General features: G+C 41.3%; 2 protein-coding genes and 2 long non-coding RNA genes across 11 annotated transcripts in view; 2 read left to right on the top strand and 2 right to left on the bottom strand.

Moving 5' to 3' along the window:
- Positions 1-13,381, top strand: part of LOC139771003 (protein tramtrack, beta isoform-like) — a 62,180-nt gene extending 48,799 nt beyond the window's left edge. For 6 of the 8 annotated variants that reach the window (XM_071703401.1, XM_071703397.1, XM_071703395.1 and 3 more), the window contains exon 5: positions 844-6,726. In XM_071703401.1, the coding sequence (XP_071559502.1) occupies positions 844-1,553 (710 nt within the window). In that variant the 3' untranslated portion in view covers positions 1,554-6,726. Of the gene's footprint in view, positions 1-843; positions 6,727-7,352; positions 7,628-7,862; positions 8,142-8,277 lie in introns of those variants that run through there. The other 2 variants (XM_071703402.1, XM_071703404.1) reach the window with 2 other exon arrangements.
- Positions 6,281-8,367, bottom strand: LOC139771006 (uncharacterized). The gene is made up of 3 exons (XR_011717859.1): positions 8,242-8,367; positions 7,875-8,160; positions 6,281-7,686 (listed from the first exon to the last, which is right to left on the bottom strand). It is a non-coding gene; the product is annotated as an uncharacterized lncRNA (long non-coding RNA).
- LOC139771007 (uncharacterized) lies at positions 12,713-13,871 on the bottom strand. Its single transcript, XR_011717860.1, has 2 exons — positions 13,691-13,871; positions 12,713-13,495 (listed from the first exon to the last, which is right to left on the bottom strand). It is a non-coding gene; the product is annotated as an uncharacterized lncRNA (long non-coding RNA).
- Fz (frizzled class receptor) lies at positions 13,860-18,885 on the top strand. The gene is made up of 3 exons (XM_071703394.1): positions 13,860-15,181; positions 15,556-15,935; positions 16,187-18,885. Exons 1-3 carry the CDS (start codon positions 14,322-14,324, stop codon positions 16,723-16,725), a joined length of 1,779 nt encoding a protein of 592 aa, XP_071559495.1. The 5' UTR covers positions 13,860-14,321; the 3' UTR covers positions 16,726-18,885.
- The last annotated feature ends 6 nt before the right edge of the window (positions 18,886-18,891 follow it).

Here is an 18,891-nt window from a genome sequence, read left to right as displayed (position 1 = left end):
TTTAAATTAGATTTATTGGATTATTATTATTAGATACACTTACACGACTTAAATACACACACATTTATAAAAAATGGTATGATTTTAACTGGATTAATTTCTTCGGCGCGAATATTTCGGTGATTTTAACTTCACTCTATTTTATCCCATTCTACGTCCCTCATTTACAATAATGTATTTTTATTAAGTTATATTTATTACAGCACTGTGTACAATTCTGTATTTAGTCTTAAATCGACATCATTTGAATGTAGTTTTAATTTTAATAGTAGATCGATTACATATTCATATAGTTGGTAGCGATATGTATTTAGATCACTTTGCATGCGTCGATATTTTTTTATCGTGTATAATTAGCTCGATTATTTATTTATTAGCCTTATTTTATGGCTTTCGCATGCAACGCACCGGAATCTTACGAAAGTATCCTCTTCGAACGATATTTCAAAAGAGACATCGCGCATTATTTGTAGAAATATCGCTATCCTTGGAGAAAGTGTCAACAACCGGGAATAATATTCTGAACAAATAGTCATACGAATAATTATTTAAAAATCCCATTAATGTCAAAATAGAATTTGGAGCGCTTCTAAAGGAAGTTATTATATCGATGCATTTGGAAAATATATGATATACTGTTTACATTTAAAAACGATATTGAAGCATATTAAAAACTATAAAAATCTGCATTAAACAATATCGATACTTTCGAAGGAGGATGTAGCGTACTATCCATATTTTTTTGATATTTTATAATAAATTAGTAAAAGTCACATTATTAAATAATTCAATCTTCGAATAATTTGACTAAAAGCACATTTACTAATCGTCGTCTTTCCACAGAGTTCTCGTCGAGCAAAACGGATAACGGCAACGAGACCTGGAAGGAGAAAACTCGCGGATTGAACACGGGCGCATCGCCGGCCACGACATCGATGGACGTGTCGTCGTCCCCGAACTCGTCGTCGTCCTCGTCGCCGTCGAACGCACGAGCGAACACGTCGTCGTCGACGTCGACGACAAACGCGGCGCCGACGACGACGAACGCGGGCGCGACGACGACGACGACGAGCGCAGGCGGCACATTGACCCGCAGCTCCTCGGGATCGCCGGCCTCCCGGAACGCCGGTGGCGGCGCGAACACCCCGTCCAACGTCGGCGCAATGTCGGCGCCGAGCGGCCGTCAGGCCCCGAAGCGACGTATGCGACGTCGCGCCACATCGCAGTCCCAGGATCCAGCCGAGCAGCTGACGGAGATGTCGGTGCGCGGCTTAAATCTCTTCCGTTACGCTTCCATCAGCGAGGGTGTCTATCAGTGCACCGAGTGTGCCAAGCTCGACATCCAGAAGACGTTTAAGAACAAGTACAGCTTCCAGCGGCACGCCTTCCTCTACCACGAGGGCCATCAGCGCAAGGTGTTCCCCTGTCCGGTATGCGCCAAGGAGTTCTCGCGGCCCGACAAGATGAAAAACCACATGAAGACCGTGCATGATTGCTTCATGCCCAAGGACTGCGTCATGCCCTTCAGTTTCTTTCTGCCTGGTGGGCCTTAGCGGGCGGGGCGAGGGCGAGGTGGGCTGCCGATCGGCCCGGCGGCGGTTCAGAGGCACGCGAGGAGGATCGGTGCCACCGCGGCACCCAGGACCACGGCCGCGGCGGCCAGGACGACGACCTTCAGGCGCGGCAGTCGCTCCTGAACGGCGTTCGGTAACGGCGGGTGAATAGAGTCAATTTCCAAGGACATCTGCGAAATCTAAAAACAGAAACAACGTGCGGCACAATTAGTTGGAAAAAATTTAACTTCTATTTTTTTGTCAATATAGAGAAAAAAATTAATCTTATACTAATTATAAGTATAATTATGTATAATTATACAGAATATTTGATGTTTGGTCAAGACCACAGATTCCTCTACTTGCCTCATGCCTGCGTGCATGTGTCGAGTTTACTTCAATAAGCAAAATAATGTAAATATAACCATTTATTCTTTATATCAAAGTTTATTAAAATATTTTAAGCAGTGTTCTCTTGGTTTCGAAGCTGTACACAAGTATTTATGCACCTTATTTGTGGGTGCTTGATTTGAGAAATTATTCAACTTGCAATATCTCGCTTAATATTAAAAGTATCCAAAAACTATAAAGGACTTCGATTGAGTTTCTTATGTAGAATATGCGATTTTTTTATGACATACATCAATCAAACATTCTGTATACAATTATACATACATGTACAATACATATGTATGTGTACACACTTATAATTAGTACATGTAACAAATATATATATATTAATTATAAGGATAATTATAATGAAATTTTTGTGAGGAACTTATATTGCGCCTTTTTGAAAATGTAAAAGATTCAGTACAGTTTTAATTAATTGATTAATTGCCGCTGAACAGTTTGCCGTTTTTTTCCTTATTAAAATCCTGAGACAATTCGATAAACAATAAATAAGTAAGCAAACTGTTTCTTAGCGAGATCGAAACGAATATCTTGCGGAATATACTGCCGAAAGAAATCAATATAGTTCGCATTGAATAATCACCCGCCGTTGCTGCAGCGATCATCGCGTTTGCCAGCATACGTAAGATATCATCCCACGCCGAAAGACGGTTTGGTCACGGACCAATCGCGTAGCCCATCTCACCCCCGCGATGACGGTGATCATCGACAACGATCCGCGCTTCGCCGTGTTCTTCCGCGAAGCGAGAGGAGGCTTCCTTAAAGAGGAAGTGACAGATTCTCTAAAGAAGATACGAGCAAACGAGAGAGCGAACTCAAAGAAAGTCTAGAGGGGAGATGATGGTATGTGATGATAAAGAAGACGAAGATGTGAAGGAGAGAAGAAGGGCAGTCCCTCCTCGCTTTCTGTGTACGTTAGTATTATATGATCCTCTGTGCAATAATGGGCTCGATCCTCGTTTGTTCATCGAGTCAACGTGTATGACACGTGGAAAAGGAAATCGTGGTGCATATGTGCATCCGCACATGGCGGAAATGTTTTACGAATCGTTCTATTTTTTAAATTCTATTAATAACGTACGAACGACGTGATTATTTGACGATTATAACGTATAATTTGCAACAAAAATATGTAAAGGATTTTAAATACAAGATAGGAATTCTCGATATCGCGAGGATACACCCGGTAAATTCGTTTTCTGCGTGCACCACGAAGCAAGATCCCTTTACAACCTGAAGAAGCAGTCATCAAATCAAGCGTTTCGAGAACTCGGAAGTCAATATCGAACATCGTCGAGTTGAAAGAGAACTATTTTTTACGAGAGCACCCTCAGAATCTGTTAGAATAGTTGTGGTATTCGTGTTGCTTCGAGGAATTAAGAGACATCCATTTCCGAGGTCTCGGCTATTCGGGGTTCCTAGTAATTATACGGCGACGAATCCCTTTCATCGAAGAATGCTGACGAATGGAGAAAAAGATTCTTACTCCGATTTCACGAACGGTTTCCTACGAAAGCGCACAATTTCTATTTCGACTTGTCAAATATTTTTTCTGTCCGTAATTTATCTTTTTAATTTTACATTAAATTCTAGCTATTAAGAACTCCACTTAATCGTGTTTCTTTTAATCATAATTATTCACTCGGGAATTAAATGTAAAATCATATCTCTCTAATTGCTACATTTTTTGAAATTATGTAACGTTTAATCTTGAACAAGATACAATTTTTAGTTTGACCAAATAATGCATTCCTGCTTCTCTATAGAATTTTCGATGCAATCTGTAAGAAAATTACGAAAAAAAGAGGGAAGAAGTAAAGATAATAAATGAAGAGGAAGGAGCAAACCGTTATTTCGTGAATCGAACAGAATTAACATTTTAATTAGAAATACACGCGAAGAAAAGAAAAAGAAAGGAGAGACGAGAAAGTGTATATTTATTATGGAATATATTAGTGTGGTGTTAATAAGAACGGAGAAAGAAAGAGAGAGAGAAAGAAGAAAATTCGAAAGAACACGAATATGTGAAGTATCCTGTGTAGCAGTGTACCGCGGTGTACAGGTTTCTTTCCCTTCTTCCCTGAAATATCTTCCTGTTTTTTTTTGCCTCTTCTGAGGAAGTGTATTATAGAAGCATTGATTATTGATTATTAACTAGTTACTTGCTATATAACTATCGATTATTCTCGCACTTGCTATTACAATCGCAACATTATTTTTATTATCACTGTTACTATATTACAGCTATTATTATTAATTCTTATTTTTATTATCACTTGTTCGGTAAGGATTATTAACTTTTAGCTCTGGACCAGCATGGATATAAAAAAAATGAATTATTACACTAACTATTATTATTATTATTATTATTGTTAAGTATATAAGCAAACGCACAGGTGCACGCGCACATTAGAGAGAAGACGTTATATATTGTATATGTACACGGACACCGTATAAATGTATGCATGTCTGACGGACCCGACTGGAGCCTCTTGTTTCCCCTTCCCTGCCCCCTCCCCCCTGCGTTCTTTCGTCCATGAAGACCCAAGTAAAGAGATCTGTCTCCAGTCCGGGACGTTATTGACAGATAAGAGAGAAAGAGTTGAGAGGATACGGGCTGTGTCAATTAATTGACCCTGCTGAGCAAGAGCTTTCGAGGGAGCATCGAGAACCGAAAGAAAGCAGTATTTTGGTCTTCCGCACTGGCGTTATCCGTGTACGCGTGTGAATGAGAAAAGCGATAAAACGTGAAAATGTAAATGCATGTGAGAACGATCGAGCGAGAGAAATATAGAGTTATTTAACAGAATATATGTATAGAGAAAAAAAAAAGAGATATATCTTATGAGAGGGAATGTGCACGTGCTTGTGATTTCTTCCCAGGAGACCTTCGCCTTGAGTTATCAAAAGTCGCGACGATAACTCTTATCTACGCGGGATCGCGTAATAATTAGGATGATTTGGCATTAATCGTAGCGCTATAAATGGATCTATTTCGGAATTTTATTCACGTTATTCGCCTTTTGGTATTACACAACTCTTAGCACTAAATCTTTTAACGCCGTAAATTTAGATCATTGATGCTCGGTTCTTATCGACAAATATTACAAAATTCTGAAATCATTTTAAATTTGATGGTGTTGTTTGTATTACGGCTAATAAAAAAATCTTCAGATCTCTTACAGACCACTTTGACGCAAGGTCTCCGGATACATTTAAGAACGGTGTCACCTTTCCTCTCCACTTTCCAAGGCGCGTCGCAAGCAGCGGCGAATTTACTTCTTATGGTTTAGTTACGTACAATTACTATTATGTCGCTACGTTACTATAGCGCTGTCTGCTATTCTTCTTTTCTTTTTAGACACATGGCCGGATTTAACGCGTTCATTATTTTATTTTCCAATTTTATTATACTATAACACAGCGGGTATTAGTTAGAAGAGCGCGCGAGATACGTTTAGGCTTTAAAGGAGACGCGGCGCGTTCAATGGAGCAAAACGTGAGATATAGCAAAATGCGATTATATTATTATTAATATTATTATTATATTATTATTATTCTATTCACGATGCAGATATTTTATTTAAGCGTTAAATGGTATATATATTATATGTAGAGAGAAAAAAAAAAGAAAGAGAGTTTAAACGCCAATTATGTCGCGCCTCTTCCGTTTTTCTGAAATCTTCCAAAAAGAAAAGAAGGTTTTTTTTTACCACGCTTCACAGTTGTGTACAAATTTTACTATGTAGTAGAATTTGCGACTATAATTCGCAACTAATCAGCCTCCGGGAAGGGCAAAGAGAGAAAAACGTATCTTTTAGTAACGATAATAAAACGAATTAATGAAAAAATTCACTTTTACATTGTAATACGCGTCACTTATATTAATCGTGTCTTTTTCAATGTTTTTCAAGAAATGAAATCTGTATTAATTTTTTGTCAACGTTCGCAGAATTTTCTCCGACAAGATTTCTATAAAAATCGTATGCAAAGATTTTTAAATGGATTAAATCCTTGAATCTACAATTCTACATTCAATCGTTCAATCGACGCTCCAAGTTAAAAAACAAAAGATTTAAATAAATCTATTCGCTAATCACTCGATTAAATTAATTCGTTAATAGTCCTCAATTGATTTTAAATATCTTTCGATACATGTATTTTTATAGAGCGATAATCTGTCGGGAAAGTTTTAACAAATATGCCGTTATTTACGATATGATAACATATATCAGCAATAGGAGAGACGGAGGAGATTGCGCGGATTTCGAGGGTAGTTTGCACAAAAAATACAGGTACATACGCGTTGCGAATGAAGAAAAGAAAATCTATTATATTATATATTATATATATATATATATATGGAAATATATATTATATTACGTTATGTTATATCGCACGTCCGAAAGCACCCTCCAAGACGCGTTTATATAATATATATGTTTATACATTTAATGCATACATAGACGTATATATGTACATGCTCCACGCGTATACATATATATTGAATAACAATAATAAAGATGATGCAAGTTGCTGCACACGTTCGCACATTATCGTCGCATATCGCGGACGCATGCCTGTCCTACGATTATGTACCGTCTCGGATGTACCTTTACGTATATCTTTGGTGCCTGGTGGCGAGAAGAACGACAACGCAATCTAATAACGCGATTATTATTATTTTTATTCGTTTTTATCTAATTGTAGTTTCTCTCTTTGTAACTTTTTGTGATATACATTGCAATAGTCTAGCGGAGTTTGTCTCTTCTGTCATCCTTCACTGCAAACACAGTTCCTCGCGTATTTTACATCCCCGTATATGCGGAATACCTCATCTATCGCATTATTTTACTTCTTGAATCCCCGTATTCGAGAAGAATATCTTGCGAGTCTTTTAAATCACAATTTTGTGTGAGTTATATGCAATTGAAAGGCTTAGCAAATTAAAGTTTGCTCAGTTCTAAACTTTATCCCACGTTTTTATTTCACAAATTTACCAAAAATATTATTTAAAATATTTCAATGTTAAAATATGAAGGAGAAAGATCATTATTTTATAAATTAATCTATGGTATTGACTAGTATTTGTCGATTTTTTCAAATCTCTCGTTGTAAGCACTTAAATATTCAATCCCAAATATTCAAAAACTTGAGTAACCTGATGCTGATCAGTGAATGCAATTAGAATAAGAGAGTAAGTGGTTGGGGCAAATATTTTCTTGAAGCAGAGGTCCTATCTTTCATAGATAAATAAAAAGAAATTGTGTGTTCTCCACTCTCGTTGACGCGATCAGCTCTTCGTGGTACCATTTATCGAGAGCGCAACGACACTTTTCATCTTAAGCCGTGTACCTTTTTTCTCGTTGCATGTGCGATCGGCAGATCAGCTGCCGCCGCCGCAGCTACCGAGCGACATCACCTTCGAAATATGTAGCTCGTCGTCGCCGTCGTCGCCCGCCGCGCCGGCCTCGTCAGCCTCGTCCTCGGCGACGCACGGCGGTGACGACGAGGGCACCGTCGGTGCGGGCGTCTTCATCAAGACCGAGAGGGTAGTCAGCGGTGTCCACTTCTTGACGGATCGCACAGACGAGGACCGAACCGACCTTCTGCTACCCAAATCCGAAGCAGGCGAGAACGAACCGGAGGTCAGGAAGCAGGTTGGTTGTCTCTAACGCGACCTCGACTTTGGCACCTTGTGAAAATCGTTCTCCTGGACCTTTAATTAACGTGGCGAGTTTTTAATTCATTCATAACACAATTCAATTAACTTTGATATTCTGATACCCTCAATACATGTGTGACAAATTCTGACAAATCGAGCGTAGCGTAGTGGGAGAAAGGGAACGAGAGAGAGGAGATTAAAAAAAATACCAATAAACGTTGTTTTCCAAGCTGCTGGAATACCTCATTCAAAACGACGGTTCCGTAGTCTGCAAGTGGTGCGGCGAGGTGCTTCCGTCGCGAACCCGTTGGTACAGGCACAAATACAAGCTTCACGTGTCGACCCAGGTGGCCCAGCCGGCGCCGCTCTTCAAGTGCCACAGCTGCAACACGTACTTCAAGTCCCGCAAAGGCTACATCGGACATTTAAGTTCCCGTCATTCGGACAACGAGAACGACGAGAACCGCGAGGAGCCCGGCAATAAGAAGACACGGAAGACCTCGACCGACGTGAGTGCTCACAATATACCTGCAATATCGAATACCTTCTTTCAAAATGTCTTCATCAAAGTAACAGCTATATCTCCAAATTATCAGTACTATTCGGTACCTTTCTACTCAATATTGGCAACGTATTGTATTGTAGATTGGCAAGGGTCCGGATTGGGAGCAGCAGCGGGAGAAGGAGGAGAAGTTGGTGGCTGACATAATCGACCGGGTGAAGCGGGAGTGCGAGGCGCAGGGTGAAACAGTGACGAGACGCGGCTACTCCAGGAGGTCCACGATCATGAACAGCTAAGGCCGAGCCGGCCGCGTCGGCGAGGGGCAACCATATCATCATCGGGCGAGGCCCTCCTCGTGATCCCGAAGAGAGAGGTCCGTTCAATCCCTTCGGTCCCGTCGGCATCCCCTTCTTTTCTTTCTACATGTATTATATATATATAGATATCGATCGTTATTTTCGAGAAAATGTAGAAAACGGTATAGTGGTTTCTTTAAGTACGAGGGAAAATTACAGGATGGACCGAAATGGGGATTGAACGTCTTCGGGTTTCGCGAAGAAGATACGTTCCTGATAATCGAACGAGCTATCGTTCGGGTGATGTAAAAATAAGGGGCACGGCTGTATATTTTTTTCCCGACCAGCTGTGGGTGATGAACGTCGACGACGACGTTTCCACGATCGCTATGATCGTTGCGAATCCTTGTAAATAGAGAAGCACTTTCTTTCGTCGCGTATCAGCGAGTCGCAAAGAACTCTCGATTACCCAAGTCCTTTTACTTGCAAAGGCAAGGGACTTTATCGCAAAATTTCTTTAATCTTATTGTTGATCTTTTTAAAACAATTTATGTTGTCAGTTACAATTGCTTATAAAATTAATTTTAACAAGAAAAGTGGGATGAAACAGTATCAAAGAATGCAATCAAAATGGAAGGACGAGACAAATCTTTGCGCGATCAAAGTTAGTAGTAATTAAAATCCCACAATTAATTTATGATCCAAAAGAGTTAAGTTCCGACGAATAAATTTTAATACAGAGTTAGAGCTAGAGCGAGAATAATAAACGATATCAAAGTAAATTCTTAGGGATAGCAATACATATTCGATAACATTTTATTTGCATTTAGCTTCTGGAGATCTTTTAAATTTGTAATAAACTTTCTTGATGTTTACAATTTTCACCCTTTTACGGTCGATCCAATATCGCGTAATCGAGAGTTCCATGCACGTCGCGTCATTACGAGTGAGGGGAGCTTTCCTCGAAGAAGTGTAAAAGAAGGAGAGAGAAAATCCAGTGCCAAATGTATATCTTCCCAGGCGCACGGCGATCGTTTGCTCAACAAGTGCGACCGTACAGTACCGATCTGTTGTTTTTGCTGATTTTTGACGACGTGCTCAGTCCCGCCGATACTGCGTGTCCACGTGATGCCAAAGGCGGCAACGCCACGCGACATTTCTACCTAGAACGAAATATTATTCGTTACTTTTAATATTGCACTAATTAAACGGATTAATCAATTAGCATAAATAAAAAGGGTGTCGGCAGAATTTCACTTAAGATTGAAATCTAACAATAAGAGAGATTTGACTTTAAAATGTTTTACAATTTTTCCTTATACTTTTTCATTCGAGACGTATATTAGACACACACGTGTTGTTTCTTTTTTATGAAACACATCCGGTGTATCTTGTGCGTGACATAATACGCAGCACGTATTGTGGTACACAGAGCAAATTGAAAGGAATCTTATCGACATACGGGTTACCAACGTTAATTACAATTCACTCAATTACGCGCTCTCCCAGTTACGTCACAAATATACCGGGTGCACGAAATATACCTGGTGAAAACACGCAGAAGGTGCGGACACGCATGCTATTGCACTCGAATAATTAGATCGACACGATTATTAGTGTCGCTAGCGGAACAATAGATAGATAGATAGATAGATAGATAGATAGACGAATATATCTGTGCGTGCGTTTAATCGCAAAAGCACACCCCCGAGGAAAACCTTTTAAGAAACTGACTGAAAGGCAGAAATTGATTATAATTTTTGGCAGATACTTTGACAATCAAAATATTCTTCAGCTTACATCCTAAAATTAAAAATTCCTTAAGAATTAATTGTTTAGATCTCTCCTTACTAGTACAATTGTTATTCATTGAAAATCATTTCAGGGACTACTCTTCGTGAATTATTATTTTAATCGATTCTTGTACACTTTTTCATTTTTTTTAGCACCTAGGTTTCCCTCGGACGTGGACTTTTATGATCGAGCGCACGTGACGTACGAATAAGTATGATATAATGCGCACTGATCGGCACCGGACGTACGGCGGGCGCGTTATATACTCGTGTATTAATCTCGCTGAAATATTCCAAGAAAGTCTGTCCATTTTTTCGAATATCTCGAAAGTACTTTAATCCTCATTATTCTGTCTTGTGCGCGCCAAAGGAATCGCGCAATATATACATATATAGGAGGTCCCTCGTAAATAAAAATTCAGGACAGCCTGCAAAAATCACACACACACACTTACACGCGACTAGCTTAAGTTTGGTGCTAATGGACAAGATAAAGAAAAACACACATAATACACACATACACACGATCCGAGATACTCACACATTTCCCACGTATATACAGACGCGCGTTTCTTTGACGACGCGTGAAAACGCATCGATCATTTTGGAATTTGTAATCGCGGCGACGAGGCTTCCTCTGACCTTGTCCGCCGGGCATTACACGCAATCATGTACAGATGGACGCAGGTATATATATGAGAGAGTTGCGCGCGCTGGTGCACGCGCTGCATACCGATCCTGTGGCCCGTGTCCGTGCGGCGTTTTTTTCAGCGTTACACGCGTCCGCGCGATTCCCTTCCGTGCGAGATCGCACGGCCGCGTTTGTACGCACGGCTAAGTAGCGACCGCGACGTCAAATCCGTGCGGGGCGTGCACCAGCGGAAGATATTAATTCTGCGAGCTCTGGTTCGAAACGGAACCCCGCCTCGTGTTCATCTCCCTCTTGATTAATCTGAAGGATCGGTCTTGAAATTTAAGAAATATACGCATATAACGGAGGATTTAAATTGAGAACGAGTATAATTGAGAAGCAAAGGAACTTACTAAAGAGGATTTTTGCGAGAATCACATCGTGATCGCGCGTGTCTTCCCTCTGAAGGATCTCTTTTTGTCCTTGTATTTCTATAAATTATAATATATATATTATAGATTTGAATTTATAAGCGTCACTAAATTTCTGCGATTTATTAGCGAGTAAAAGCACAATTTCAGGATGTATGTGAAATACATCCTTTTGAAGGAAGAACCCCCCAACAATGAGTTACGTGAAAAGCCATTCCTAAAATCTTTCAAGGAATTTTGGAAAGAGATATCGTTTAGCCAAAAAAAAAGGGAATTTCTAGTAATTAGTTCCACGCGTTCCAATGACTCGTTAAGAAATATATCAAATCCAGTATATATAGCCGTAAATGAAATATTTTATACTATTTTAAGGTCATATACATATATATGCGAAAAACATATAGGAGAATTGCGTTCAGTCTTTTCCGGAATTCAACGTTGTGCCAATGATAAAGTTTTTGCGGTCGACTAAAGTTTACTATCACGCGATGTTATTAATAGCAATTTTAAGAAGAAAAAAAAAAGATTAGACGAACCTCGTAGCTTAAAAACAGCGCTTCCCCATAAATCGCGTAGCGACCCGCGCTCTTATCGATATGACCCGCGGGCGTCGATAACATTTTGGACTCTCCATAAGTGATATCAGTCGTCTTCCATGATATCGCGTCTGTAAATATAGCGATCTCTAATCCGTACCAAGGAATCGAATTCCGTGACGTTGCCAGTTGTCGCGTTCCTTTCTGAAAATCACGACAAGTTCTTCCTTTAAGAACAAGAGGCTAAGAAAATTAAATTTTTCAATAATTCCGTTTCAAAATTGGTATTTAATTTTACGCGGACCTGCCCTCCGATCCTTCCTTAAGTCGTTTTCTTTCGTCAGATTCGATTAATTGGCCAGCGAGAACAAGATTAATTAAGCAGGGAGACGCGCGTGGAATTGGCGGTGCACTTCAATCTTCCATAATGACTCTTAAATGTTAAATAATATTAATCATAAGGCGTAAGAAAGGCTGAGCTCGCGCAAGTCGAGTGGGCGACTTGGCCGCGAGCCGGGAGTACATTCGTGCGAGAAGATAAATTATTTATTTGTTTACGATAACGAAGCGTAATTCGCAATTCGGGCGGCTCGCGCGCTAATTTTTCCTCAATAACTGTACCGACTATCGAACGAGACGCTCATTTTCAACACCCGCTACTATCTCGTCGCTCGTCGTTCTTGTCTCTCTCTCTCTCACGAGATAAAAAGAACACGTCACTCTTCTTATTTTAGAAAATCTACGGAAGATATAGAGTGGTATTTTTTATGTAATAAAATTTACTGGAAGCATTGTGCTTGGCGTCTTCGGTAACGAAAGAATTTCGTACTCGAGATGTTACACAGCTATCGTCAATAAAATATCATTATATTTCTGAGTAATAGAGAATCGTTATTTTTTTTTTTTCATGTTGAACATCGGTAAAGATTTTCCGCCAGAATGCAATCGAACTTTTAAGGAGCAGAGCTTTTACAAGGAATCAGGAAGTTTAGCTTCAGAACGATCGTCGAAGAACTGACTTCTGGGGATGACTTCGATCAAGACCGGATTAACTTAATCGGCGATTCAACCGGCAACGAATTTAATTCGCACGACGCGCAATCTCTAACTACATATAATTCGTTGTACCTGATCCAATCTTTCTTTTTCTACACAACAAAGACTTTGAACGACAAAGAATCAACAATTCTATTCGTGAAATGTTGCTAATATTACTTGACAAAAGTTAATAACCGATCAAGTTAATCGGATTTCGGTCGTACAGTCATTCCTGGTTGAATTCTCAGACCGGATTCTGAAGAAATTCGGCGGGTTTTGAAAATACGCGACTCGCGTTGTAAATAAAGCGCGGCAGGCGCGAGTTCGCCCGTAAATGCGACCCGTCTAAAGTGCACATACGATGCACGTGTACGTACTGTAAGCGCGAAAAAAGTAATAAAAAAAAAGAAAGAAAGAAGAGAGAGCCGTAGCAATTACGCTCCCGCGCGCCGATCGTCGGCGAGGGCTAACAGAACGCGTTGCGCATTACATGTCAGGAAGGAAATAAAATCAAAATCGAGATCGATCGTGTCCTTCGTCGTCTGTTCGTCGCCACCTATCCGCTATCCATTCCAATTTCTGGGCTGCAATTCTGTCGACGAGAAAAAGAAATCGATGCCAGCATCCGGACTTTATCTACGGAAAGAAAAACTTCGTTAACATTAATGTTTAAACTTATGAAGAGAGATTTAAAGAAATGACGTTACTCTCAAATTTTAATAATTTAATAATTTGTCAAATTTAAATGTTTTTTCCTCAACATTAAGCGACAAATAATTCTATCCGCGTTAACAGTAAAATGATACAGATATTATTCGACCGATTAATCACCAATGAAGGTAATCGGAGTTCGGTCGAAGTCATCTTCCGCCACCCTTATTTCTTCTTTTTCTTCCTCATCATCATCATCATTATCTTCCTTCTCCTTCTTCTCCTTCTTCCTCTTCCTGTTCTTATTCTTCTTCTTTGCAAAATGACCCAACCTCGCATTTAAATCTCGCATTGAAATTCCGGGTTCCACGATCGCGGAGTCGAAACGATCTAGACTAATCTAGAGAAGGAACGCGAGCGCGCCTCGCAGAATGTGCACGTACTCGCGACACGACGTATTCCAAAATGTCTCTAGAAAGCGGGTTCTCCAATTGGCTTTTGGACACCCGGAGCGATGAGGATTCTCCCTGACCTCCCTTCTCCCTCGACGCCGTCGCCGAGCATTGAAGACATTCGTACGGCTGCCATAACTGTTTACACCGCTGCTACGGGAGCGCGTCCACCAGCACCTTCACCCTCATTATCGCCACCCTCACCCGTCCTGTCATCCTCATCCTTGCCGTCGCGTCGTCGCGTGGTCGCGTGGTCGCGTGGTCGCTGAGCGTAAATATCGGCATGTTCCGTCGGCGCCGGTCGTGAGTGTCCCCCAACGAGGTGGTGCGCGCCCGTCCCCAACGAGAGGAGGCCAGAGATGCTGCGGACGGCGATGATCGGCGCGTTTCTGTCCGTGATGGCTGTCACCGCCGCCCTGCATTCCTCCACCGCCCTGAACGGCGGCGGTGGCGGTAGCGGGATCGGTGATCCCCTCGCCCATCACGGCCGCTGCGAGCCCATCACCATCAATCTCTGCATGAACATCCCGTACAACGAGACGATCATGCCGAACCTGATGAATCATCAGAAGCAGGAGGACGCCGGCCAGGAGGTGCACCAGTACATGCCGCTCGTCAAGATGAAGTGCAGCCCGGATCTGCGCTTCTTCCTCTGCACCGTCTACGCGCCCGTCTGCACCATCATCGAGAAGGCGATACCGCCGTGCCGGTCGCTCTGCGAGAGCGCCCGCTCCGGCTGCGAGAGCCTGATGAACAGCTTCGGCTTCGCGTGGCCGGAGGCCCTCGACTGCGCCAAGATGCCGGAGAACGACGGCACGGAGCTCTGCGTGGGCACCAACGAGACCACCGCGCCCCAGGAGCCCGCCGCGCCGGTCTATCCCCCGGCCCGCATGCCGGTCGCGGAGTTCCAGCCACCCTGGAACGAGGGACTGAAGCCTTACGGCGGCATCGGCGCCGTTGGTGGCAACGGTTTCGCCATGGGCGCCAGGGACTTCGGCTTCGTCTGCCCGGTCCAGTTCAAGGTGCCTCACGGATTAGGGTACTCGCTGAAGGTGGGCGACAAGGTGGAGCCCGACTGCGGGGCGCCCTGCGACGGGATGTTCTTCACCGAGAGGCAGAGAAAGTTCGCCAGGGTGTGGGTCGGCACTTGGGCCGCTGTCTGTGCCGTTTCCTGCTTCTTCACGTTCCTGACATTCCTCATTGATAGAGATAGATTTAGGTAAAGCGCTTTCTCTTAGCTTATTTTCTTGGAAATTTAATTGCGTCATGCTTTTGTGAAATATATCAAATGTTTGGTAATTAACAAATTTGTACATCATGAGAGTATTGTTAGATTAGAAAAGTTGCACAGCAGTTTTAGTACTTGGAAATAGAGATTGCTAAATGAAATCAATTTATGATCGATGATAAAATGGGCTGATCTGTTGGAGAATCAGAATTATAGCTACTATATTATTATATATTATTATATAATGTATTATTACGGAGAATTTCCTATAGATAGACGGAAGTACAATTATAAGCGTTTCAAAAACATCTAAATAATCAAGAATTTCAAGATCTCCAAGTTTTAAACATTAATTTCTCGTACAGGTATCCCGAGAGGCCTATCATTTTCTTGTCCATATGTTACCTGATGGTGGCACTGGCTTACGTGATCGGCTGGGCAGCAGGCAACTCGATATCGTGCATGGAGCCGTTCCCACCGCCGATGGGTATCCGAATACAGATGGCTTCTACGATCGCTCAGGGTACCAAGGATGAATTGTGCACCGTGCTCTTCATGATTCTCTATTTTTTCGGCATGGCGTCGAGCATCTGGTGGGTCATCCTCACCCTCACGTGGTTCCTGGCGGCTGGATTAAAGTGGGGACACGAAGCAATCGAGACTAACTCGCAGTACTTCCACCTAGCCGCCTGGGCCGCGCCGGCTGTGAAGACCGTTACTATCCTAGCGATGGGAAAAGTGGAAGGTGGGTAATTGGACAGTTATAACATAAAAATTGTAACTCTTAGCGCGAGAAAGACGTAAAATACACAATCGTTTTATGATATTCTCTTGATTACAAGTACGATGCAAATAGAAATTACTCCAAGAATTTTTTTCACATTCTTTTTCAAAGTTAATAACGAAATTAAACAAATAAAGTTTCTCAGACACATTATTTTTATGTTAAAAATTATGTTTATAAATTACATTATATTTCTGTAATTCAATTTACAGGTGATATATTGTCCGGGGTCTGCTACGTCGGTCTTTGGAACGTGGAGGCTCTACGGGGCTTCGTCCTGGCACCGCTGTGCGTTTATCTTTTTCTGGGCATTGTGTTCCTGCTGGCAGGCTTCGTCTCGCTCTTCCGCATCCGGACGGTGATGAAGCACGACGGCACAAAGACTGACAAGCTCGAGAAACTCATGATTCGCATCGGCATCTTTTCCGTGCTCTACATCGTACCTGCCATGGTCGTGATCGTTTGCCTCTTCTACGAGCAGGCATATTTCGACCAATGGATGCTTACGTGGAACATGGAGATGTGCTCGCGACCGGGCCCGCAGTCGCTCTACTCGTTGCCGTGTCCCCTCGGCGAGCGCACCCGCGACCTCGGTCGTAAACCCGATTTCGAGATCTTCATGATCAAATACCTCATGGCGATGATAGTCGGCATCACCAGCAGCTTCTGGGTGTGGTCCAAGAAGACGCTTACCAGCTGGCAGCAGTTCTTCCATCAGATACGAGGTCATCGCACCGAGGCCTACGTTTAAGGCCGCAGCTGCATTCGTTCACGAAGATCTACATATTCCTTTTTTTTTTTCTAATTTCGGAAGATCAGGAAACTTAAACACCAAGACGAAGGTTGGTGGAAACTTTGAAAGACATTTAGACAAGAAAAGACCAATGTCTTTTTCTCATTACTTTACCGTTACGTTGCATGTTTCTTGAACTTCGTAGATCTTTGTAACTTAATGTGCAGTTAGGAAGGTAAGAGGATTTTCCGATAATGGAGGGAAACGCCTACAATACTCGTGACTTTCATAATGATGCTAAAATGTGTAGGTTCATCAAGTAAGACAGTCGCACGACGTCGCTACCAGGGATCTTCCCGGAGTCCTCAGTGTCATGTCCCAGTTTTTCGCATAATGTAAAACACGTAACTAAAGTGCATTATTTTTTTTTATTAAAATTACGAAATAATTAGCTTTTAAAGGTTTTAATTTACCGTGCGACATCGGCATAGCTAAAGGTTTTTTTTTATAATTCAGTTTCTCGAATTTATACGCACTCATTCATTATTTCATTAACCCTCCGGAGGCAGACGTCGGATCACTCGTGACCCATGCTGTTTTGTTTAGACTGTACGGCTCAAGGAGTCTTGAGCTCCAAATCTAAACAAAAAGCCAAATAAATGAGTCACAAGTAAATAACATTTTCATGTAAACATGTGTTTTGCAACACATACAAGAGAAATTTTCACGCGGCTGTCTCGGTGTCCGCCTTCCGAGGGTTAATTATTTCATCATATGATAAAATCATATAGTGTGAATAATAATAAAACGAACGAAATAATATTCATTATTTCACATTCTTTCTAGTTTTTGAGAATCTAGTTTATATCAATCAAAGTGATCTGAATCAAAATTGCAATAACGCTTCGCGTTACGTTTATCTTACGAATAATTTAAAGGCATACGTTAATATTCGTCGCTCTCTGTGTGTGCCAAATAAGTTTTTTTTTTATCACATTTTTATGTAATGACCTACGACTTTGTAAAGTATTTGAACTGAATGTCGATGAGTTCGAAAGTATTATTAGACGATATTCGTTCTTTTACTAGCGTAATCTCATCTCTTCTTACGAACGACTCAAGTCCCTACGTTTAAGTTGAAAATGCTCAAATGCTATAGCAAGACAAATCAAGTGTTCAAAGTTTTTAAAGCAGCTAGCCGGATCCGAGGATCCGACATAATCTAACAATAAGAATTAAGACTTTTAATAGCAAATTCAGTTGAATATATCAGCGCGTATTGGTGCACGTTAAAGATTGTACATAAAGATATATTCATAGTGAACGGTCGGACGCACTAGACGCTTGAATACAAATTACAAGTTAACCGTATTGCTTGATAGAACGCAGTTTGGACATTTCACCAATTAAAACGCTCGCATCATGCTTTTGCACTTGAATTAAATCGATTATTATAATGAACTCTGTAACTTACATCAGTACGCGCTGATGCATCCAATCGAAATCATTGTAAAAAAATCTAAACAACCTAACGACCATACTTTCACACTGCCGAATCTTTTCATCTTGACATCACTGATGGCGAATCGAAATCTATTACGCTTAATTTTTACAAAGTACCGAGGGACATAAAAAGAAAGGATGTAATGATACTCAAGCGGAGATACTCGATGGCCCTTGTCGGCCGTGCATTTTGTATCTATATTCGTTAAGGATCCTTTTTCCGCGCGACGAATGTATTATCATCTAGTACCGTAATGTCAAGCGTCGGGGACGCGTCTCGACGGAATCTCAACGAGATTAACTTGTAAGATTTACTTGTAAGAAGTGTGCTACTTTAGGTTCACACCGGACTGTATATAATTATATACATTTTTTTAATTCTATTCTCTCTACTTATGTATTATAATATATTTTTAAAGATTTCTGTACATATATATACGTCGACGTGTTGTGCATGGTCAAAGTTATGCGAACAAACCGCGAATTCGTCCAACTGAAATTGCCGAGCTTTTGTGTACGAAAATTCTGTGCTACGAATGCGATACGCGTGATTATTATGTATTATGGCACGCGCGAGACCGTACGAGACTCTGTCATACGCAAGATATTATAAAATTGTGTAAATTTTATGATCGCTATATTCTTTATATAATAAACGAGAGGTGCATATGTGAAGCCGAC

This window comes from Temnothorax nylanderi, unplaced genomic scaffold (genome assembly GCF_030848795.1).
Source record: "Temnothorax nylanderi isolate EJ_2023f unplaced genomic scaffold, tnyl_v1.0 TNYL_tig0035_pilon, whole genome shotgun sequence".
Classification (NCBI taxonomy): Eukaryota; Metazoa; Arthropoda; class Insecta; order Hymenoptera; family Formicidae; genus Temnothorax; species Temnothorax nylanderi.
This window is presented reverse-complemented; position numbering and strand designations above follow the sequence as displayed.